Source organism: Metarhizium robertsii, assembly GCF_000187425.2.
Source record: "Metarhizium robertsii ARSEF 23 chromosome Unknown MAA_Scf_1, whole genome shotgun sequence".
Lineage (NCBI taxonomy): Eukaryota > Fungi > Ascomycota > Sordariomycetes > Hypocreales > Clavicipitaceae > Metarhizium > Metarhizium robertsii.
The window spans coordinates 1,606,433-1,630,684 of record NW_011942149.1 but is presented as its reverse complement, the minus strand read 5'-3'; the positions used below and the strand labels follow the sequence as shown (position 1 = coordinate 1,630,684).

At 51.3% G+C, this 24,252-nt stretch overlaps 7 protein-coding genes across 7 annotated transcripts; 3 read left to right on the top strand and 4 right to left on the bottom strand.

Annotated features, from left to right (window-relative positions):
* Window positions 1-597: 597 nt before the first annotated feature.
* Window positions 598-3,541, bottom strand: MAA_10644 (multidrug resistance-associated protein; the record flags this gene model as incomplete). The annotated part of the gene is made up of 2 exons (XM_011412362.1): window positions 598-2,004; window positions 2,060-3,541. The coding sequence occupies 2 exons, from the start codon at window positions 3,539-3,541 to the stop codon at window positions 598-600; spliced, it is 2,889 nt and encodes a 962-aa protein (XP_011410664.1).
* Window positions 3,542-3,930: 389 nt separating this feature from the next.
* MAA_04903 (Myb transcription factor) lies at window positions 3,931-5,439 on the bottom strand (the record flags this gene model as incomplete). The annotated part of the gene is made up of 2 exons (XM_007822999.2): window positions 3,931-4,356; window positions 4,426-5,439. 2 exons carry the CDS (start codon window positions 5,437-5,439, stop codon window positions 3,931-3,933), a joined length of 1,440 nt encoding a protein of 479 aa, XP_007821190.2.
* Window positions 5,440-6,893: 1,454 nt separating this feature from the next.
* MAA_10643 (uncharacterized protein) lies at window positions 6,894-8,189 on the top strand (the record flags this gene model as incomplete). The annotated part of the gene is made up of 2 exons (XM_011412361.1): window positions 6,894-7,361; window positions 7,428-8,189. The coding sequence occupies 2 exons, from the start codon at window positions 6,894-6,896 to the stop codon at window positions 8,187-8,189; spliced, it is 1,230 nt and encodes a 409-aa protein (XP_011410663.1).
* A 516-nt stretch (window positions 8,190-8,705) lies between these two features.
* On the top strand, window positions 8,706-9,923 carry MAA_10642 (uncharacterized protein; the record flags this gene model as incomplete). The annotated part of the gene is made up of 1 exon (XM_011412360.1): window positions 8,706-9,923. One exon carries the CDS (start codon window positions 8,706-8,708, stop codon window positions 9,921-9,923), a length of 1,218 nt encoding a protein of 405 aa, XP_011410662.1.
* Window positions 9,924-17,464: 7,541 nt separating this feature from the next.
* MAA_04904 (OefC) lies at window positions 17,465-19,826 on the top strand (the record flags this gene model as incomplete). The annotated part of the gene is made up of 3 exons (XM_007823000.2): window positions 17,465-18,062; window positions 18,139-18,225; window positions 18,295-19,826. 3 exons carry the CDS (start codon window positions 17,465-17,467, stop codon window positions 19,824-19,826), a joined length of 2,217 nt encoding a protein of 738 aa, XP_007821191.2.
* A 963-nt stretch (window positions 19,827-20,789) lies between these two features.
* Window positions 20,790-21,707, bottom strand: MAA_04905 (uncharacterized protein; the record flags this gene model as incomplete). The annotated part of the gene is made up of 1 exon (XM_007823001.1): window positions 20,790-21,707. One exon carries the CDS (start codon window positions 21,705-21,707, stop codon window positions 20,790-20,792), a length of 918 nt encoding a protein of 305 aa, XP_007821192.1.
* Window positions 21,708-22,287: 580 nt separating this feature from the next.
* MAA_04906 (uncharacterized protein) lies at window positions 22,288-23,541 on the bottom strand (the record flags this gene model as incomplete). Its single annotated transcript, XM_007823002.1, has 2 exons — window positions 22,288-23,365; window positions 23,465-23,541. The coding sequence occupies 2 exons, from the start codon at window positions 23,539-23,541 to the stop codon at window positions 22,288-22,290; spliced, it is 1,155 nt and encodes a 384-aa protein (XP_007821193.1).
* Between the last annotated feature and the right edge of the window lie 711 nt (window positions 23,542-24,252).

Here is a 24,252-nt window from a genome sequence, read left to right as displayed (position 1 = left end):
CCGACAGCCCAGCGAAACGCTCCACGTTGAGCCACAGAACACTCTGTGTCGAAGACAATCAATCATGGCGCCGGCACACCAGCACACCAGTTCCAGCAGAAAGTACACGATTTGTACGTTCAATGATTTTTTCCTGCACGTGGTTAACAACCTACCTAGGTACATGTAAAAATCCTCGCTCAGAATACCTAGGTACCTCTCCATATACTCCTCAAGTTGCCCTGCAGCAGCATCATCATCGATCCCAACCACTCGGCGCTTTTCCCTACATCCCCGACTGCCATGTTCCCTTGCCATGGCTACAGCTGTGACTTGTAAGCAAACCATTGGCATTTAACTACATAGTTCCGTTGTGACACAAGAAAAGAAAGCTTTGCCTAGACAAAAAATCATCAAGGTGTATAGGCACCTGTACAATAAAACAAAGCTCACTGCAAAAAGCTGCGTCGTGCGAGCCCTCCTGGGAAGCAGTTGTTGAACAGCTTTCCAGAACCGGTCAAAAGGAGAAAAAGGCCAAGACAAAGGGCCGCCACGAATTCTGTTCGTCATAATCAAAATCATCCAATAAGCTCTCCCTGTTTTTACCCATCGCCTCGCTTAGGCGACAGCAACCCGCGCAGGCAGATCTTGCATGTCATCCATAACACTGTCAGCATCGCTTGCGGGTGGTGACGAGTGCCGCACAGCCTTCTTGCCTCGATGGGACTTGAGCTTTCTCGGCGTCGTTTTCTCGTGGAACTGTTCGACGTCGGCGTCTGCATTGTACTCTTCTGTCTGCCGTGGTTCTTGTGATTCTTGCCGTGTGTCTTCGGTGGAATCCTCTACAGCAGCAGCAGATTTCCGGGTCCGCTTCCGAGATCCTGGACTTTTGCCAGAGGTCTTTTTGGTGGGAGTTGACTTTGGTGGCTGAGCAACGTCAGCCAAGGCGGGATCGATCTCCATCTCCACGTCTTCATGTGCTTGCTCTCCTGGTTGTTCTTCTCCTTCCAACTGAGTCGTCTCTCCGTTGGGCTCGGCGTGATCACTTTCGGCATCGGACTCTGTGATAAACTCTGTGCTGACTTGGCCCCGCTCGTCGTCCTGCGTACCGGGTGCTGAGGGAACCGGAGCAATGGCTTGCATGTACTGCATCTCTTCTGCATCATCAAACAGTTCGTCTGGCACTTCGGGAAGATCGCCCGTTTGGTTGTACTGATCGATTAGATATTGCGCACAATCTCGCACACTGGTAGTTTCCCAATTGGGCACAGTCTGCTTCAAACGTCGCCAGAGAAGCATCTGGGTATAGCGGTGCCACTGGTTTCGGAACGGCTTGTCCACGAGTCTTTGCCAGGGAATTTTGACATCTGCGCTGACCGCGGTGGCATGAACCGCCATAACAAGACGATATCGTTCCTCAACAGGCATTGCAGAAATTTGCCTTCGGGCCTTTTCAAGCCTGAACGAGATTTGGGAATCAGGCTGACTGGAAACAAGATGGTCCTTGCCATTGATCCGAATATTGAGTGATTTCCACTTCGTAATGCATTGCAGCCGACTTCGGGTGCGGCCCATGAGCTCACTAATGTTCTGCCAATCTATAAGTTCTTCATAGCTCTTCTGCAACAGGGTTTTGGATGGCTGGCTGGCTCGCAATTGGTCGATTACTATCATAGACTCAATGATGTGCTGAGTAAGGCGAGCTTCTTCTTCTTCATCCCAAGTATCCTTTCGCTGGTTCTGGCCGCAGACAATGTAGTTACGGTAACGGTCTCGAAGATCCTCGGGGTGCCTGTTGATAAGGCTCCCAAGATAGGACCATTTCGTCCCGTGCCGTTGAATGAGTTCTGCCAATTCAGTTTCTTGATCTGGAGTCCATGTTCCACGGGCAACAAAGTTATGAAACTTCTTGCGAGTAATATTGATAACTTTTTGTCGATGACGGTCAGGGCATTCAGCAAAGATTCGAGACCAAAGTTGCGCATGAGTGTCTCCGGCTGTGGTTCCACCAGGAGCATGAATGAGCTGAACCAACAGTTAGCAGTAATAACAAAAGTCGATGAGCATAGTAATTACTCACTTCGTTCACTTCTTGCTGTGTTATGTCATGGTCAGCCCGGTAACTCTCTATTGCTCGAGCTATGCGAGCAAGTTCAGCGTCAGTGAATCGACCTTGTTTGAAACCAGTCAAACGGTTTCGTGGCTGCCCAGACGCCTGTGTGAATGCATCATCTGCATCTGCCGAGCCACCACGCATAGACTGTGAAAGTTTCGCCCTCTTCGGCTTGCGGCCACGGGATTCCTTCTTAGCCGCACGTTTCACTCTTCGAGCCTTTGGCATTGCAGCAGACGGCGAAGGCGACTCTTCCCAAGCATTCCTGTTGCCTTCGTCCTCACTCACAATATCCGGGATGGGATCCTGCTCAAAGTAGGTTGGCTTGGCCTTCTTCCGAGTGGATCGGGATTTTTTCGACTTGGCAATCGGTATCTCGGCCTCAACCATGCCCTCCAAGCTAGCATTCAACGGCTCTTGTGGATACTGATTAGACATGTCTGGATCCTGATCTACGTTTTGCCCTTCTTCCAATGCTTGCTGTTCAATATGGTGCTCGTCCAAGGCCTCACGCGCCAAGCGCTCAACATCGCCGTCTGCTTCAGCCAATGCGGCCACAGCAGTCTCTGTGCGGTCCTCAGCCCCCGGGTCAACATCCATTTGGCTTTCGTTGGGAACACTATTCTCTCTAGAGCGAGCTTCTCGTGATTGACTTCGTCGACGTAGGTGGGCGACGGTGGGCGATTCTTGCGTATCAGACTCCGGCTCATCATCTTCATATATGGCACTTTCCAAATCATCGCGCTGCTCTTTCCTTTTGCGGATGAGATTCGAAGAACCTGCCTCGTCATCTTGACTCTCGGGTTCCTGATCATGAGATCGTTTCTTCTTCCGGCCTTTACCATCTACAGTATCCGACAGCTTGCGCTTCCTCCGTGTCTTTGATAATGCGGCCGCTTCCTCCTCCTGCAACTGGCCCCAGGGCGTATCCTCTGAGGGTTCAATTGGCTCATGCTGAGTCGGCTGACTGTCCAAAATTTCCGCACCCTTGGTCGACTTTCTCTTCGGTTTTCTCTGTTTCCTGGACGAGTCCTCTTCTTCCGGGATTGGCGAAGTAGCGACATCATCTTCCTGGGACGATTTCCGCTTCTTGTCTCGCTTGCCCTTTTTATCTCGCTTCGATTTCCTGGGTGATGCTTCCAGGGGAGCTTCTTCTGCCATGACCGCTACTGGGGCCTGCGAGGAGAAGGTGGAAGGCGCGGCATTGCTATCGAACATTTCTATGGCTCCAAAGTCCTCATCAACTCCAGGTAGCTCGCCAACGTCTGCGGCGTTGTCTGAGCCAGTGATGGAGTAATCGTCTACGTCCGACATTGCTGTGTGAGCTGCGCTGCGACGAGAATCGTATTGGTCGTCGTCCACGGTTCGATCCGGCTGGTGTTGATATTCTTTCTGCAGGGAGTGGCGGCCGGATCTCGTCGTTGCAGGCTCGTCAGGCTGCGATCCCATCAATGATCACAATGTGGATGCAAGACGAAAGTTGGGCCATTTGCTGTGCGCAGACATCAGTGCAGACTGGGTTTGCGCTTGGAGACAAGCTTGGCTGTGGGGGCGCTCAAATTGGAGGCGCGTCAAGCTCTCTGGGTCAACATCTGGCGTTTGCCAATTGTTTGTTGCCTGAGATGTCAGGCACCCATCTAGTTGCGCTCGCCCTGAAACCAACATGCCTAGAACGAATTGCACAATGATTGTATTGGGAACACACTTTGTCACAATATCCAGTATCGGCATCAGTCATTCTTTTGTTCATACATATAAATACACCACGACATGAGAAAAACATTCCGCAAGTGCTGCGTCCACGTATACACCGTCTACCGCTAGCGGTTTGAATGCAATTAATTGTCCTTCTCCTCCTCCTCGGGCATCTTCAACCTCACCGTGACTTTGTTGCGCTCCTGCTGAATGTCATATTGCCCACCAAGAACCAAGTCTTTGGCCACCAGTTCCCTGGTCCGGCCTAAGCTCTCAATAGCGGCAATCCTTTCAATGGTATTATCCAAATGCTCCTTGAAACCCGGTTGGCTACAAATCTCCCGGAAAGCCCGGTGCATCGGCACGCTGCTAGCTCGTACGTCTGCTTGATTCGTAATCGTGAATAGATTCAAGCTGTCTAGATCTCTGATAAAGTCGCATCGTGTCATGATCTCTTGCGCGATATGGAAAGGATACGTAGGTAGGATGTGGCCTACAACAGGATCATATGTGCTTGTCATGCTCTCTTCCTTCTCAACAAGGGCATGTGCTAAAACCATAGCGGCAGCCTACAGTTTCTGTCAGTACTACTGCCTTCTCTGGGCATTTTGAAAGGGGAGAAACGTCGAGAAACTTACCGCCCACTTTTGTTGGTCCATAACATCGTCATCCATCTCGGTTCCCATGATCCAGCATTGATTGAGGAACCATTTCTTCTCAATGTCCTTGATCCTTTCGCACGTGGCCAACATATCATGGCTCTTTGCCACACGGTTCAGGAAACTTAATCGTCCTCCAACACGGTCATATACATCGTCAAGCTGTTCCTGGGTCATCTTTTCTCCAAAATAGCGCATGCGATATCTTTGCAGAGCCTGAATGGCTTGCTTCTTCGGCAAATCCGTCACAGGTAACACTTCCATTCTAGTGGATAGTAGCTTTAGCCGTTCGTAGACCCAGTAATCATCCGAGTTGAACACCATAGTCACCAACCCAGCGGCGGCCCACTGTTCGGCGCGTTGTTGTAAAAGCTCGATAAGATTTCGACCAACATCGTCATTTCGTAAAAGGTGCATCTGATTGACAATGACAACCAGAGGCTTCTTTCTTATACGGAAAAGCTTCATGGCCACTTTTTCCAGCTTATTCATCGCGCGCTCAATATCCAAAAGAGCTCCCATGTCACGCGGCCCTTTCTCGCTAAAGTACCCGCCGATGTAGTCCTCATGAAATTCATAGTCGAGCGCTTTCCCCAGCCGTATCCTCACAATCTCCGGGTCCGCATGGGCCTCAAACATGGCGACACCATCGCCATCTATCTTGCGCATTGCTTCGATGAGCATGCTACTTTTCCCGGAACCCTTTTCGCCCAATATGAAGTAGTAATGGCCAACCTCCTGACCAGTGATAATACGATCGATATGTTCTTGTTCCGGGCGGCGCACCCAATGTTCCTCGCCGGGAGGGTGGCTATGAGGAACGTCTTTGCCCACCGCGGCCAACTCCAATACAGGATCCCCAGGTTCAAAGGCTCGAGTCATTTTCCTGAGAACGAGCATTTTATAGGATTTATGGTAAAGATACCCCGCTCCTGCGAATCCTACTCCCAAGACGAATATTGAGGCGAATGTGGTGGCTGCGGATTCCCCCATCTTGGAGAAGATGGACGACTCGTCCGACTTGGCATTTCCTCTGCTATTATTTTCGTTTGGGGAGGCATCTTGAGCTATGAAGTATTGATTAGTCCTTGCGCTTCATGTAAGGGTGTGAATATGACAGCTGCTCGTGGTTGAGCATGAGTTGCAATTATTCCTACCACTGTTTCTGGGGCCATACGTCGAAAAAAGCCGTGAGCATGAGGCGGCGTGTCCAATTCGAGTGTGCCTAGCAACATTCGACCCGGAGAATGACCATGTTGCGCGGAGGCCAGGCCGCATTGCCTGCATTGTGACGCGCCAATGAGCGACAAGTCGGCGCCTGGTCAGCAGCAAATGGTTTCAATTGCTTCCTGGAGCCCAGGCGGTTGCTGTCCAAATCATGGGATGTCTGAGGTGGTCAAGATCAAGCAATCCCGGGACCATGGCGTGTTTGGGAGGTGGCCTCCTCGTGGCTCTTGCGATCAGGCCAAAACTCCAAAGCGACTCAGGACCCTATTCCACAACACAAAGTTTACTAGTCCCAGCTGCCCGACGTTGGCGACGGTCGGTTCCTGTCGGTGGCCTCGCAACGGTGGAGACATGGCAAGGGATGCTGGCATCTGGTGCCTTATTCTTGTCATTATTGTGGGCCCGACCAGGCTCTGAGCAGCCAGAGTCCACAGCGTCGGGTGGGAGTTTCAGCTGCGCAGGAGGCTCAATGCAATGTTCTGAGTGGCGGCACTTTTCATTGAAGGCTTCAAGAGTCGTCGTCGAATGACGTCGCCAGACCTAAAATATCATTGATATCAAAGGCGACATAAAGACGTGGTTGATGCACCAGTGTCGCAAACATGAAACCCTCTTTGCCGAAATATCAAGAGAGAGGTACGGAGCAGATGCCTGGACTGAGTGTCGACGGCTGTGCTTGACAAGTGACAACCACGATTGGGTTTGCCCACTCTCCTTCCTTTGTTTTAGACTTTGTGTTTCCATTCTGATTATGACTCCATACAGAAGCACTGGGCTTTACGCCGAAACGCAGTACAAAACCAGCAGACAAAAACGATTGTCTTTTTCATCACCCGTTAATCTGCAATCTTCTTTCAAAATGCCTTCAGTGAATCATTCCGCTCCACTGCGGCCGGTAGTCGCGCAACGTCCAGGGCAGTCAGAAGCAGTGATTTTTTGTCTCGCCTGGTGCAAAGGATTCACGATGCAAACTGAACTCGATGTGAGTAAGAAGTGAGGACAGTTCTCGTAGAACACAGTATGGCTTGACACGTGATGCAATCCCCCATCATCTACCGTGCCTTCTCTTTGCTTTGTTAAGTTTGCTTTTATGGACTTGTGTATGGAGAATGGGAATGTATGTGTGAAACCTTGACATCCGTATATATCGACGCGCCGACGCTCAAACTTCCAGTCCAAGCCAAAACGCAGCCACCCATTCGCTTTTATGGAAAGTTGCAATGATTGAATCAATAGGGCATTTGGAGGAGTGGTGGCTCTCCTCCGGATTCAAGCACCTAACCGATCTCGTCAATGTCGATAGCCTCGGTCTTGGTCCCGGACAAGTCGGTTTCGTTGAAGCCATCCAGAAGAAACTCAAGGCATTCGATAACGACGATCTTCACCGTCAACTTTACAAAGATGAATCGAGTCCGGTCCCACCGCCCGCTATACCTGACTCCCGTAAAAAACTCGGCACTATCAAGGGCGTATTCGAACGAACAAAAGATGGACGACTAGATCATATTCAGACATTCGAAGTATTGGCTATGCTTGAGCAGATTGAAATCCATCGCAAACGGCTTGCAGCTTCCGCAAAACAAGTAATAGACGGTGGGTTGCTGAAGGACCATATTTCCCTGTTGACCAAGAAACATGGCGCAGCAAGCGAAACATATTCGTCTCTTCAACTTTATTTTCGCGCACATGTTAGCATCCCGCCCCATCTTGCTTGTTGTAACAAACCGCTGTTACTGACAAATGCGTCATTTTAGTGTATGGTAGACTCTCTGCCGCAAAACAACATAGATAGGGACCAAGCAGCAAAGATCATGGCCCGATTGAATGCGCTGTTCCCTCCAAATTTTAAAGCGTGTGAAAAAGATGAAGATGAAGTCGAACCTTCATCTGATATAGTAAACTTACGAGGTGAAATACGACTTTGTATTTATGAGCACCTGATGAGACCGAACAAGATGCTACAGGACAATGAACAATCATTCAAGGTCAACTTTACTTCACCGTGCAGCATTCCCAGCTACGAGATTTGTCGAAACAGAATGGTCAGGTATGCTGAAGAATTCCAGAAGTTTGAGGAACTATGCTTCATAATTTTCCGCCAGATCGAAGAGGCTCGTGATGACAGTCCACCTACGTGGTTAAAAGTACCTTTATCGAACGGCTCAGAGATCCATGGAATAGTCCAAACAGCTTACTGTTCTTGGAATACCATCGCCGTTAAGACCAGCCCTGTCGCAAGAACATCTTCCAATTCGAGACCTACTTCGTCACCAACGCTCACGGGCCCCATTGCATCTCAGAATACCAATCCACTCCTCGAAGACATGCCCGGCCATGAGCTGTCAGCCGCGAAGAAGGATGTTGCCGCCTTTTCACTTTACTCCCCCACTCCAGATGATCTCGATTGCTCAGAATTTCATATCCATCCACTTTTCCAAGATCAAAAATCGGCGTCAGACGAAATGAAGCGACCAGGCGTCATCCTCGTCAAGAAGCGTTCAAGTCGAAATTTCTAGTACAATTCTGATAGCGACGACAACAGCGGGGATGATACGCAAGATCTGGGAAAGCCAGTCAAGCATACCGCGAAGAAGCTGGCATTGTCAAAACACAAAGGAGTGCTGAAAGGTACAATACCTTCTACATCTCAAACAGATCATAAGCCATCATCACTCTCTGCGGACACTGAACGAACGGCCTTCCACAATGCGCATGTATCGCTTTCGCAAGATGCAAACTCACCCCTAAACGAGAGTACCGAACTCACGCTAGGCTCTCTTCCAATTTTGTTGCCAAGAACTTACCAACCACCGGCTCCTAAATTCCAAAACAAGGCAATCTCCCCAAGTCAACCCCCCGACACGCCTCAACCTCGCTTCCCTTTGTGTGTCAAGATTCCGTGTTCAGATGCTAATTTATCGCCAATATCACGGCTGGTATCGACGAGCGGAGCACAGCGTCCGCGAGTGGAGGACGGCCTGAGACCGGGAGGAATCCAATCCATGTGTGCCTCAATCATCAGCGAAGCTACTATGGAAGACATCTCACTGAGGCCAAATGAGGCGCCCAGTCCCGGAATCTTGTTCGGCCCAAGACGATCCCCTCAGGGGCTTGTTGATCGAAGAGGTCTAAGGACTAGTTCCCTGGACTGGAAGCGATATTCAAGTCCTCAGCGCCACTCATTTGATGCCAGAACCAACACGCCCACTCACTCGCGAACTGTTAGTTCAGGTTCAAGTACCCGGTACGCAAGGGATAGTCTCATGTCGCCGGTCCTATATGCACGATATCTTGAAAATGACCCCTTCACACAAGGGCGTCACCATTCTTCGTCAACATCTCAGGAGAAACTGACTTTACCCACCCCCATTCCGGATTCCCCTACATTGGGTCACGAGCATGAAGAGTCGGATCTATTTGCTGATACTAGTAGAGATGAAATCCACGAGCAGCAGTCTTTTGATCTCCTCAAGACATATATGCGGAGCAGGAGGAACCGTACGAAACATTCCAATGACGGAACCGCCCCCCCTACCAGCGCCAATCAATCTGCAACCAAGACATTGGGTTCTAGACATCGCGGGGTGCACTGGTACAGCTCCAGCTTCGCTTTAAACAAAGTCAAGAGCCACGAGGCGTTCACGTTACTTCCCCAGCCATCACCGGCCAGCAATCAACACATTCCTTCCAGCCGGCCGCCAGATGTTAACACACTACCTCTAAATTACCCGTTCAGGAAACCCGCCAGAACGTGCGGTATATCAGATAAATCTACGGCATTGGCTTTACAAATATTCGATACAACGTCACGACTCGCGTCGGTGGCAAACAAACGCGACTCTATCCTCTCCATCACTCCCCCACCAAACCAATCATGCGACGCGCAAAAGCAATCCTGTGTTCCTAAACCTTCCAGGCTTGGCAGTCTATTCTCTCGGCACATTCGAAGCGGATCATCGGGCAGCAGCGCTGCAGAATTCCAAGCCCCCGTCGCAAATGCATCTAGTACCAACGAGAAGGCGCCCCGAGACCCCGGGAGCAGTCGGGATCACGTGGAGTTGCAGGACGAAAGTGCCAGTGTTTACAGTCAACCGTCAGTGTTGGAGACGCAGGTTCAAGAACAGCACCCGAGAGTCGCTTCGGCAGGCAGCTATTCCAACACGACCAGCACCAGCAGCATTGCTGGGATTCGAGACAAGTTGAAGCTGAGGATGGCGCCGTCTCAGGTGAAACAGCAACCGGGCCTGTAACTACGGACTGGACAACTACATGTACTACTAGGCACAGACAGGCACGTCGGGCACTGCTATTAAGAGACAAACGTGCACGTCGGCAAGGTACAGACACTCGGACCCCCCCACAGCGGATCGATGGCACAGAGATGTCGGGAATCTGAAGAGCGTGCGGAGCGCGGAATACCAAACTGCATGATGACTTTCTGGATTATCATGGTGTTCGACTGCAAGGTACAATGGCCGCGGCCCTCCATCCCGCCACGTGTAGGCTGTAGGTACTGGTATCTCGAGGCAAAGGCGGAAGGCACAACACCAATGAAATGGCGTACCGCGCTGGAGATCAGAACGTACGGATGCATGTACGTAGTAACTTATAATATGTATGCTTCGAATGCTGGAAAGAAGTGGTAGTGAGCCAGCTCATTGGGGGCACGGATAGAAGTGGATTTACATGGTTGACGGTGGAGACGACACACACATCCTCTTGCGGCCCGTTTGGATCCATGTAGAGGGCCAAGGATGGCTTGTCAGTCTAGAACTTATGTACAGTATCTGCGTTAGAAACGAAGCTTGTTTGTGGAATTACGAAAGAGCGCAGGGTCCTGGGCAACTAGTAGGGGTGCGGAGTATACACACGGGAAAGCATAATGACTCGTCAGCTAAAGTGCGAGGCTCTTCTGCTTTCCCCGGCCGGCAAAAATGGGATCCAATCTTCAGCTGAGCCATGGGCAACAAAACTGTAATGCGTCGGCATCTCCTGCCGGGCAATGAAGTAAAGAAGTAAAAGAACCAAATAACTACCTGTTGCTACTCCGAGCTCCGTACGTATGGAGTACTCCGTACAATGCCTTCATTTCCTACTGGCTGTCTAAGCACGTCGCCGACCACATGGACCAGTCGTGTTGTAGTTAGGTCACATTTGAGGCCCGAGTAACAGGGGATAGTCAAGGTTCTTTCTCGAACTGGCATCCCGGAAGAAACATATGTGGTTCACCCCTGTCCAAGTATCAGACAGTGGTGTGCTCGGCCACCGTCGCAGCGGTACTGCCCGACGATGGGAACGAGGTCCAAAATACTTACCCCGTGGCATGGAATACGTGAGCCTCTGTGGAAGTCACTAGCAATACGCCACGGCTACTTACAAAGGTTTTAAGTAGTAGTCCCCATATTTGTCCGCCTGCAAGAGGGCGATCAAGTAGGCGATCTGGTTCCGACCACTGTCAGATGTGAGAGGTAACTACCAGACTTGTCCGAGCTATAAGCAGCAGCCGTATCGGTCGCAGAAGGGGTTGCCCGTTGTGTGCAAGTCATAGCAACGATGCAATATTAACAAAGCCCATCGGCGCCGCCCCAAGGTTGGCTGTCCAGTTGCCCACCGCCTTCATCCCAGCTAGCTTGAACTCGTGTATGTATGTATGTAGTACTAGTAAAGCTTTTTAGGGCCGAGCCGGAACCAGCCTGCCATGAATTGAGAAGTTGTACTCGAATGGCGAGTGGGTGAGCCGCCCAGAACCCGCCTGAAGAGAGACGGTGTAAGGGGGTTTTCTACAATCTTCCAAGCCCCTGTTTGACATCATCGGCGCAAGCCACCCGGCGGCATATGTTTCGATCAAGGAAAAGACGAAAAAAGCCCAACATCAATCCGCCCGGCTCAAGTTGCCTGCAACGTCCTAAAGGCGGCATGGTGGCTGGCCGCCGCGAGGACAAGCTGGTCCTTTGACCGTCTGCGGGCGCAACTCGAATTTTGTCATCTTCTTCACCAAACCCGTGCCAACAGCAACGGTGAGGAGGTGGCACCCCTGGCTTCCTTTGGCGGCAAATGAAGCAGACTTTGTATCAATACTCCGTAGGCAGATACCACTTCATGTTCAACAAGAGAGACTTTCTCTAGCCCGAGCATGCGTCGAACGGAACGCGCGAAGGGGGTGAAGCGGCATGAGCTACAAGGCGCACCAATACCAGAAGTTGCTGACCCTCTGGGGGGTGCTTGTCATGTCTGTGACTTCAAAAAGGGATGTTCGACATTGCCTGTGCCCACCCACCCTTCGACTTGGTTGTTCCATAAAGTTGAGATGAACTCAAATCCCCCCGGCTCGGCTGTCATGACATGAAGGCTGTGAATGAGCTACTTTATATGCTCCATCAACTACGTACCAGCAACGGAAGAAGTGTACTTGGCATCGTGTTTTTCGCGGTACTGTGGTCGCCAACCAAGTATACTGGTTTTTTTGCGTTTTTCTAAAATTGACGCCGTAGATATGCCCTGATTAGCAGTGGCAACTCGGCACCAACGGCGGCGTAGTCCTCGCTGCTTAGCTCCAAAGAGTCGGAATACTCTGGGTCGTGGTGTAGCGATAGAGAGGCGTTGATAATATGACCACTAAATACGTCGTCACGAATTTGATGAGCATGTGACGGTAACCTTTTGCCAATATCGTCATAACCACGACGCCACACTTCACCGCACTTTCAGGCGCCTGCACTCAAAACTGGCCCATTCATTCCCGATGATAGCCTGCCTGTCCATTGCCTAGGTACACCACACCGTCAAATGCCTGGATTTCTGAGGGCCGTTTTTCAAGATTGTCAGCCCATGACAGAATACGGATGCAGCAGGGGCTATGACAAGCGGTGTTGTGATAGCTCCACTGGCTTGATAATTTGTCAAGGATATTCTTCTACTACTACTATCCCTCATCAGAGAACTCTAGTTCATGGGTTCAGAATGGATATGCTGACGCAGGAAAGACCTTGTAGATTTGCGCATCCAGAACGACATCAAAGTGCTTTGTATTGGCCCATCTCAGTCCACCCAGGCATTGCATGCACTTTAAAAATACCCTCAAACTCGTGGTTGGTGCAGTCGAATGCTGGAGAAGCTGCAGGGAACCACTGAAAAGGTGCAATTTGGGTCATTTAATCCCTGTTATGCAGCAGTCTCCGATCATCGCATGCACCGGCCGGGGCCGGCAATCTTGGTGAAGTCGATCATATGTACGTGAAGCACCATGAATTATAACTGGCATTTCGAGGTCATGCCAGGACACCGACATCACAATTGACTCGACGAGCTGGCCTTTAAGGCGTCGGCAACACGTTTGGCCGGTGTTCATCGAGAAACATGTCACCTCGGAGGTTGCCAGGCAGCCTGAATACCCGGGCAGCTGACCTGTAAGAGTGGTCAACCCTAGGAGCGCCCGTCGAGTCCATCTCCCTACCCACGTACCAAAGCCGGCGTTGAACCAGCCAGTTACAGAGCAGTCTGTGCCATTTGCGAGGATAACGACACCAAAGGACAATAGTAGCACACGCCAAGCGGGCTCGACGCGGGACGGCACGGCCAAGTAATTAACAGTGGGCAGCTTGAGCCTCGTTCCCGACCTTAAACTCTAAAATCGGTTTCTCCGGCGACTTACATACAATGCGTTGAGTCGACCCGGTACGTTGGGTGGGATATCCATTGCTCGAAAATGAGCAAAAAACTTGCTTATATCGCAGTGTATGTTTAAGTGAAGTAATGGTAGACGCATTCTGTCGTTTTGGCTTGTACAGAACGAAGAATTGTTGGTCTAGTCATGTTCGTTGGTCATGAGCATGTGGCCTTGGCCAACTTATGATAGTGTCTTAGCTCCATTGCTGAGAAGTTGGTAGATTTGCGAATATATGTACATATATGCTGTCTTACTCGGAGCTAACGGGCAGACAACACAACCAGACCCGAAATTTAGTCGGCGCGGTTCGTGATGATTCCCGGTTACGTTGGTTGATAGGCGCACCACCGCAGAAGACACTGGCGGGCAGCCTCGCACTGACCATTGACTATTGTAGATGACTGGCAGATTTGATTGGCGGATCTCAATGTCAGTGCCTCAAGTATCTCGAAGTACCCGTCATCTGTCACCTTTTCCTTCCCTACGGGAGCTCAACATCCTGGACCGCTAAACCCAGAGTAGCTTGGGGGCGGGATTGCGTTATTTTGCATTTGAAATTGGTGGGGTTTTGCGTTGGTTCGGTGTTGAGTCCTCGGGCCAAGGTTCCCTGTGATATTGAAGTCGGGCTCGAAATTGTTCAGACGGGTACTACTCCATTGGAACTCGCAGGGTATTTCTGGCGCAGCACCGTCGCTGTTTCTGTCCGTCCAGTATACACAATGGTGGTATGTGGTTCATTCCGAGGAGCTGTTGCGGCAGTTACCGCCTGCTCTTCGTGGCCATGTAACGGATTTGTCATCTTTTCGAGGACGTCTTTGTGCCCTTGCCCTTCTCCATGCAGGCAACTGTTTACTTGGGTGTGTTTGCACAGACGAGCGTATGCCTTTGTATCTGCACATCAAATCTCGGGGCATTTACCTTGCATACTCGGTCGGGATGTAATGAAAGCCTAGACGTGAGGGGTTGGTTGGTTTGCCTCATCAGTGAACGGCTATTGCCAGAATGGGAAACCCGATGTCAGTATGTCCGGTAGTACGACGGGCTGGTTGTTCACGCGGAATCTGGGATAAAGCCTCCGCACCAAGCATGTCTCACTCTGAGCACTGGCCTAGGGGCAGAAATCTACCAGACAATCTCCAGCTTTGGCACAACGGAATGCTAATATAAAGCAGTGGCTTCCAGGAGCTCTGTGCTTTCGTTTTCAGGGCCTACTCGTTGACTGCTCGCTTCCGCATCGGCCGAGTTCGTGGTATCCAGAAGGAATCGGGGCCGAGATGCTGTTATCATGACAGTCACAGGCAGGGTCTGGCCCTCACAGTTTTCGGTGGGGGTTGCAATTGACGGATGAGACGAAGACGCTGATTGAACTAGACTGAACTGAGTGGCCAAGTTATATGGTGTACAGGGGTGGTGACTCGGCCAACCCCAATGAAAGACAGCTCGTCACCGACATTGTCGAACACGTTGGGTCGAGTCGGTGATCCTTTGTGCCTCAGATTGCCGACAATGGTACGCCAAAGTCAATAGTATTTAGTCCGCGTTGCCCGTCAAGGAAACAAAACGTCATCCACCGATGCGATAATGCCGAATCGCCTGAGAGAGGGCGGAGAAGGCGAACCTCATCTGGTCTCTGGGCAGACACAATGTAAGGCCAAGCTCTTTGAGGAAGCCATATTATGCCAGTATGAACTGCTGCAGATTTCCGGTGGATACTGTAACACTGATGACAGTAAGTCTACTTGGCAGTTAATACTAGCTTGACCCATCACCATTCTGCTAGAGATCGGATATCCTGTCTGTCATTAGACCCAAGCCAATGTATTGCAGGATATCGTGGAGTACTGCCGTGATATGTGTGAAATTCCGTTGATCCAGGCTTGATCAAATTCCTTTTGCTCCAGCTTTCGTCAATGCATCAATGAATGTGGTCTGGACTTGTGTATTCTGGCGGCGAGACATGATGCAATTTCCCGAGACGGCACGCCGACTGTCAGTTGCGTTGTGGATGACTCAGAAACCAATATGGCGCAATATAGTACCGTCGCAGCTGATATTGTGCATGGTGAAATAGAGAATTTTCAACAAAAGGACTCCAAAAAAAAGTGTGGTAGCCATGAGAATGAAACGACATGGATAGTTGAGCAGGGAAGGCACGATGGTGTTCGGCGGAGCGGGGAACCATCACCACCTGCGTGGCCTCGTCTGCATCGGTAATTTCTACTCACCATCAAGCCTCCCAACCTCTTCCCCTGCTCGTCCACCCAAACTTGTCTGCCACGTTCGCTTCATTCATGCAAAAATGTATGTATTGCTGGTTCTTCGCCGAGTCAGTGGCGAGGTCAAACATTCTCGTCACATCGCACTCCGTATTCCAATCCAAATAATACGGAGTGCACTGTTGAGCAACTCAACCCGGCCCCAACCAACACCATGTTCTCCGTACGGAGTACAGGAGACTGATTCCGGAGACCGCACATGCGACCCAGCTTCCATATGCCGAGTTCAGTCCAAGACCAACAAGAGTCCGATTGAGACCTACGCCAGTTCGTCGTTGTTGCTACTACGTACGACTCAGGGAGTATTGCAGGTCCAGTACGGTGAAGGGTCTTCGTACTCTTACAGGCTGGTTTGCCTTTGGAGTAGTCAGGAGGTAGTCGGCACCTGGAAGGGCATTCAGACAATTAAGACCATCTATCGATGCATAACAGTCGGCAATCCACGCCTTACCTGCGTCCATGGCATACTGTATGTACATGCATGCTTCTCTTGTCGCCAAGCCATGATATCATGATACAGGACACTACATTGCAATGGAGGCAGCCACACCATGCTGGCCCACCTTAGGTCCCCTAATCCAAGCATGCCCGTGTGGCTGACAAGCACAGTATTTCATATTTTGGTCAACAAACAATTGCTTGTTTGAAGTCTACCGAGTGGCTTGGGTCAAGTAATCAGGGCTGCCTGTAACAAGCTGATGCTGCACGTGGCAGCTTGCCTCTTTCCCAGAGTCTGGACGTTGCTCTCCATTCCAAAAGTAGACGGGTTGGGAGGCTTGTGTCTCCATTGTCTGTCGGCTCACCACCTTGTTCCCGTCAGTTATCATCAGCAACGTCTCGGACCCTCGCCAGGCTTCCGGGTTGGGCCTCCTGGGGCTGGAAACTGAAGTCGTGATTGATTGGTCAAGGCCCGTACCAACGCCCGTTGTTGGTTCAGAGAATCTTGAACAAGGATCATCCAAACCCTTCACACCGTTAAGTACCTCGATGTACCTCAGAGAGTTGTGGAAAGGATTCAAGTTGCGCTAGGAGGCAAATCGTCGCTGTGGCTTCTGCGGTGGAGATGGCCGGCCCTGTCCAGATACCACCAGGTCTTCCAACACCACGGACAGATGACTAGGCCTCCGTGTTTTGTCCCCACGGTTGCATCCACGGTAGCAACCACGCACATCGGTCTTGTATCGCACTTTACGGAAATGTCTTGGCAGACAGTCATTGCTGGATCATTTACTCCCTGAAGCCACCACCAATCTCACCCTGCGTCTTGGACTGGGTTTCCGAGCGCAGAATACCACGGATTGGAGCATGAGAGACGAGGTGGATGTGGGGGATCACACACACCTGTGGACAACACTCATGGGGATCTGACATGATCAAATTGCAGAAGCATGGGGACTCCTGGAACCTCCTCTGCATAGTCTGTCTCCAGAACTGGCCCTCACGTTGCTTGACAAATAAGACCTGGCCACCACCAAGCTCAACCCCTCCAAGTGTTCCCTCCATACCATTTCCTCCCTCGCGGGTGATCACCACTCACATCACCTGTCTCTGCCTGCAACAGCTTCAATCAGCAGCCGTCGCTGGCTTGTCTGCCAGCCTAGCCAACCTCAAGCCACGCCAGACCGCGTTCCTTGGTCGGGATACACAGCCAGGAAACCCACATGAAACCATGCACACATCATTCTCCCGCATTCAAGTAGCAATATAACTCCACAGGCGCTTCGGTCGCTTGACTTTCGAAAGCTGTACAAACCGTTACTTATAACAGTCTACTTTTCACAGTACACAGCTTGGAAACAATATTCGTTGTACACATTACCAGTTGGCATGTCATCGCTATTGATGAGCAATGGAAAAACACTTGACTCTAGTGACGGACGGGGAGACGCTATGGGCAAGCGATAGAGGTATGTCATCCGATGATGGCGCATGGGAGGGAGTGGTTTTACCATCTCCTTCACCAACAGAAGCAGCTTGGAAGGGCGCTGCCTTGTCAAGGCCAGTTCAGACTGGGCAGCTTTCGCCGGTGAGCTCGGGGGTCGACACCAGCTTGGACAGTTCATCGGTTCCAACAACCGCGCATTCAGCATCCTCGTCATGCACCGACTCTTGGAGTATAGGATATGTGGACCAAGATGAGGGAGATAATGAAGTGACCTGGGAGACCTGGGAGCACGCTCAGGATGAAGTCATGACAGCCCCGAAACTGGAACCAAACGATGACGATATCAAATTAGGGGACGTGACAGTAGCTCCGTTGACGCCAATACAACAAATCGCACCGCAGCACAACTCTGAAATCAAGCAAAAGCGACCACGCGGCAGGCCGAGAAAACACCCTCAACCACAAGCTGTGAATGTGAATAAAGTCACAAAGGGGCGGTCCAAAACGGGATGCATTACTTGCAGGAAGAGAAAGAAGAAATGCGATGAGGCCAAACCACGATGTAAGGCGCTACTGGCTTGCTGTTGTTGCTTTACCCTGAGCATACGGCCCTGCTAACTTGTCTGACTTTCTCGTAGGCATGAATTGTGAGAAGAACGCAGTGGTTTGTGAGGGCTATCACGAAAAACAAATATGGAAGAGCGGCAAAGAAAAAGCTGAAGAAGGTAAATGACGAAACGAGTCGGATGAAAAACGCATCTTTAACGATTCCTCCAAGCTAATGCCATTGCCAGAGCGTATGCGACATGAGTGCCAGCCTGTTATCACAATGCAGCCAATTTTTCATGGGGTAGAGACAGCAGAGGACATGATATTTTGGAAACATTATATCAACCATCTCAGCAACGTACTGACAGTTGAAGGCGAGGCTAAAAACGCTTTCAAAGATATTATCCTGCCACTTGCAAATCAGCATCAGGGGTTGATGCACTCCATTCTGGCTGTAAGCAGCAAACATATCGACCTAGACTCGCCATATGGGGCAAAAATACTTCAAGACAACTCTGCCGTAACCCCAGAGTCTTTACAACAAAGAGGCGACTATCATCACGATGAGGCATTGAGGAGGCTTTACAAAGACATGGAGAACCCTGTAGCCAAGGAGGACCCAGCACATGACACCGTGCTTGCCGCTCGATACGGACAAATACTCTGTCTGCTCCTTCAGACGAGAGCCGAAGGAAATCCTAGAGGCGAGCATCGGGTCCATCTGCAAGCATATCAGACCCTAATCCAACACTCACCGCCAGAAAACAACACATTTCATACGTTTATAACCGAGTTCTTTCAGTATCACATATATGCTGACGACCTTTTATGGCATTCCGGAGCCAACTCAAGTCGCTTGTCTACAGACTCCTCGGGGCCTCCATCCCAGATCCATCCGCCTCGACTGATCGGGGTTGGGGACGGGCTATTCCGATGCCTTTCACAGATCACTACGCTGCGAAATGTGATCAGAGCAAACGTAGCCGCGTCAGTAGACCCTGTCGTCGACTACACCAGCTTGTATCGTGCGGCCGAAATTGACGCGGCCATTAGAGAGTGGGTTCCTCGATGGCCACTTGGAGACAGCCGCCATAGAGTTGGGCCGCTGTACAAGCAAATGATGTGGGTGTATCTCTTCCGGACAATATATCCGCCATCAACAACACCATCAAGACGTTCTACGTTTATGCCATTGCCTGTAACTTCATCGCAGCACAACACGGGCCACTTGCAACGACGAGCCTCAATGGTTGCCAGCGTTGGCTCGTCGACATCCTCGTCCGCGATATTGTCTAACCTGACATCACTAACAGGATCCCATACAGCACAAAGTTGCCCATCCTCACGGAATCCCTCACGTACCAGCTCAATGCATGAGCAGGACACAATTCCACTAGTCGGTGAAGAGTGCCAAGACGGTCACAAACAATCGTCCCCTCCGCCAGCAAGAAGACCAGCGCAGGATGATCGTCGGATTACTTTAGCAGTGGAAGAATCACTAGCCATTCTTGAGTCCTTCAAGCCGTGTGATCCAGCTCAGACACTTCTATTAATACCTTGCACTGTCATTGGCACTGCTTGTTTCGACAGCACCCAACGCAGCCGAATTCGAACGGCCATCAAAGTTATTCGTGGATACACAGGACTACGAAGCTCTGATCGCGTGATGGAGCTGCTAGAGGAAGTCTGGTCTCTGATGGATCAAGGTGACTGGGTGTCCGTGTGGGATTGGCAATTCATTGCAAAAAGACTTGGGCTAGATTTCCTCTGTGCCTGACAACGGACTTTGAGATGATTGATTCATTTCACCGTACCACTCAAATATACGAACACGGAAGTGATGTCGACTGCTGACGTGGCAACATATGCATGAGTATAGCGTACAGTCACATGAGGATCATGTCAGTCGTTTGCCTCAAGCATACCTGAAGCACTTTGGGTCATTGCATCTGATTCTACAATCTGTATTTCTGCCTTTTCTTTTCTGATAAGTCTTTTTTTTTTCGGCACAGAGTTGCAATCTCCTGGAACTTCTCGCATGAATCCATGGAGTCCTCGCTGTCGACAAGTACTCATTTATACGTTTACATACGCACAGGCGTACAAGATCTGGGCTGGGTGGCTATGTGAGACAAATCAAATTTCATCCAGAAGAAAAGATCTCTGTTTTCACAAACATCTCTCTTTTCGGGAGCGAGGGGGCTTTGTTTTCCGGCGGGTTGGCAATTGTCACCGGCAACGGGCGGCGGGAGGCATTTGCATTCACATTGAAGCGAACTCTTATGGGTAACAGGCACTAGCGGTTTCCAGATGCTGGTGGCGCTGACCTGGGGGCATTTGGATCATACTGTTCAGGGCTGGCGTTGTGGTTTGTTTTAACTAGCGGCTGGTTGGCATGCAACGAGAGCGTCTGTCTATACCGATGTATTCGAAACTCATTTGGACAGCACAAGCAGTTCACGCGATTACTTCTTGTTATTTATTTTTTTCTTTCATCTTTTTTTTTTCATTTTACCTACCCGAGTGGCCAGATATCTCGGTCTCTTGTTTCCCACTTCATACCGCTATTGCCATCCCTTGTAACCCGGATCAAGCTTTTATACCACAGGTTCAAGGGCGGCAGGCGCTGCATCTCGTGTTTCCAACGATCTTCTTGATGAATGAAACAAATTTTTAACGGCCTTAATTCCAAGTACTCCTAACGTGATTGTTATAACATATGTCCGGCTGACTCGAAGCCTTACTGTTTCACTTCCTCAGCTTCTTCTTCGGCATCATTCTCCTCAACAATCAGTCCACCTCCAAACTCAGTCGCAAATATGTCTGCCATTCTGCGGTCCTTGATGGCAAACACAACCTCCAAACCATCCCATCCCTCTCCATCATCTTTGTCCTTCCCTTTTCTTCCACACAAGACCTTCTTCCACGCTCTCGCGATTTCTCTGACTGGATTTCCATACGCACCGCATCCCCAAGCCCCCAGCACGAGCCTGTCAACTCCCCTCCCCTTAACCATCCTCATCACAGCTCTCATCTTCCTGAGGACTATTTCCTTATCCTTATCTTCCACGTACACATTCCCCTCCACATCCGGCATCCGCAACATGGCCGCTGTGACCACATCCACGAAAAACCTCTTCGAGACGGGGAGATCATCGCCCTGTGGATCCCAGCTCCTGACAACAAGCACGTCGGGCGTATACACGCCTCCTACATCGGGGAGACGGTAGAAATCCTCCCGCAGAGAAGGATATAGCGTCGTACGCCCGCAGAGGCATTCCTCCTGCGACGTGGCACCGGTCAAAATGCCACCGCCAGGGCGCAAGGGACTGGCCATGTTGAGGACGGCCACGCGAGGCATAAGCCGGGATGCTGCTTCGAGGGTATCCGTAACCCGGAGGGTGATGCGGATAGCCACAGTCGACGGCTCGGGCCCGGCATCTTTTGGCAAAGTCTTTCCGGAGGGTCCGTCACGCCGGACAGCTTCCTGGGAGGATTTGCACTTGGGAGGATCGACGACGAGACAGGCTGCTTCTACTCCTCTTCTCGCGCGGGCATTGGATTGAAGGACCAGGGGAACAGTCTTGTTCAGGAACGCCTTTGCCTTTTTCGCGCGGGCGTCCCTTCTTGCTCGCGCGATCCGGGGCGGAAGAGGCATTTTCTCGTCTTGTCTAGTTGACATGCTGAGTTCCTTTCGAGTGAAGCCGGCGTAGATGAATGAGGTGTTGTTGACCTACTACGACGGCCAGGCTGGGCCGGGTACCCTGACGGTCAGGACAGCCACGAGCAGACACGTTTCGGCCAATGGTTTGCTTCGGATTAAGTATCCAAGAACCTTGGTGGGCAAAACACCGACAATTGTCATGATCGAACCACGACGTGACGGGTATAAAAGTAAATCAGTCAAGGGGACTCACGCGGTGACCAAAACAAGCCTGGCTGGCGCTGGGCTTGGCCGCCTTGTCAATTCATCAGATTTGAAAGCCTATTGAACAATACTCTGCCAACTGACACACAAGCAAAATACAGCATCATTCCAATATATTTCCATCAGGCCGTTGCACATGCGCCGGGAATACCAAACAAACACTCGCTAGTACTGAAGCAATCAAGACACGGACCTCAACATGACTGACTGACTCCCTTGAGTTGTGACGGGCTTGTTCTCATCAGTCGGTAGCGACGCAACTCTGCCTTCCAAGCCCCGGGATGCCACTGTGCTCAAAAAAATCTCCACTTCAATCGTCTCGCTTATCTCCTTCAAAGTAGAGTTTCCCAAGAGACTGCCCTCCCACCCCCGGGCTCCCGAGACCGGATGGACCTGCTCTAGCCTCACCCCTATCCAGCTGCTGAACAATTCTCTCCGCGGTCTCCCTGGTAGTCGGTTGTCTCCCTGTAGGCAGAGGCCCACGGAAGGTAGTATCCACAAAGTTGTCTTGTTCCGTGAGCATTCCATGGTGTGGAGCATCAGCAGCAACTCCATCCATCATCCGAGCATCTCGTCTTTCCTGGATGGCAGAGGCGCTCATGGGTGTATCGCCTCCGCTCATCATGGTGTCTCTGTCCCTACGATAGTCGCTCATTCCCGAGTTTGTTCGCTCCAGGTTCCAGGCTTGGTGTGCTGCAGACGCGCCTGGGGGAGCACGACGGTGGTAAATGGGGCCAGAGACGGTGCTGCCAGCGCCTTCGCCGAATCCCACAAGCGACGCGGACCCGTCGTCACTCATCCTATCCTCGTAACCACCAACAGATCGAGTCGCCATCATGTCCATGTCTTCGTCCATGGCATCGGGTTCGGCGCCCATGCTGGCTACCGAGTCAGCTTCCCGATAGTTGGTGTCGGTGCTAAACATATCCTCGTCGCGCTCGCCGGCAGTCGTCCGGGTATCATCGCCAACGTGACTCTCTGTGGCGCTTGCTGAGCCAACCGTACTCATCTTGGTGACTGCCACGGGTTGGCCATTGCTATCGAAGTATGAAGGGGTCAGGTTGTGTGTGGTCGGGAAGTTTGGCGGAAACCCTCCACCAGTTGTCGATGTAGGAGTGGTTTGGGGAGAGATAGAAGATGCTCTTCCTCTTGCTCCCCCTCCCCCTCCTTCCCCAGCAGCCACAGGGCCGGCACGAAGTGTCGATACTCGCTCAAGTCCAGCCAAGCGCGATATCCGATCGGCTCGTTCAGCCTCGAGGCTGGTGGTGGACGGATTATGCTGATGCCCGCGGCCAAGAGGGCCAGAAGCAAAGTGGCCTCGATGGCCGTCTTTTATGGCAGTCGTAGACAGCGCGGATAGTGACGTCGTCGTGCTAGTGGGTGTCCCTCTACACCACAGTGGACTGTTAGCCAACTCTGAATCGACCGCGACAAAGTGAAGCTAAGAAATGCGATGTTGACGGTGGACTGCAAAATGGGCTGCATACGGCATCTCAGATGGTGTTTCGGGATTCGACCCCGGCGGGGGCAGATTGATGAGAGTCGGGTGCGAGCCTTGCGACATGGTGGTGTCTGGTGTTGGACGGGAAACTATATGTTGACTGAGTTGCAGGATGAGTGTGCAAAGGCTGAGGATACGGGGGACGAAGAGCCTTGGGCAGCGGGCGCTGCGCCGTCCGTCCCAAGGACGCTGCGATGGTTACGCGGTCGCGTCGACAATGGCGCGATAGTCGTCGATTAATGCGAGGCAGCCAGGTCAATGGTTCGGCTAATCGTGGTTGAGCGATGATGGATTCAATCCTGTGCGCCTAGTTACCGTGAGCAGATGGAATATGAAGGAGGAGACCCGCTTCCGAGTTGTTCAGTTGAGCGCATTCTACGGAGAACACTTGCGGCGTTTCAGACTTCAGGGTCTTGGACCAGTTATGAACGACTTGTGAAGACGACCATGAGCAGGTGCGACTGGCTGCCTGCCTGGCCTGGCTTGTATTACGACTTGGCGTGGATGCATGGGACCAGTCAGTCCACCAGTCCAGCATCGCGCCTTGCATAAGCGCTCCAAGCACAGGGCGCGGAGCACCGGACAGAGCAGAGCAACACTTGGGGCAGGTGCCCACTCAACTGTAAATTGCTGTGTTCAATGTTCCTCCATGTCCCCACTGAGCAGCCCGGAAGCCCGCCAGGCCACGCAGCCAAAATCGCGGGGCAGGAGGGGCGAGCCATCGCCAATGACGTAGACGGTTGGCAAAGGTGATTGGCTAGGGTCTCTGTTGCC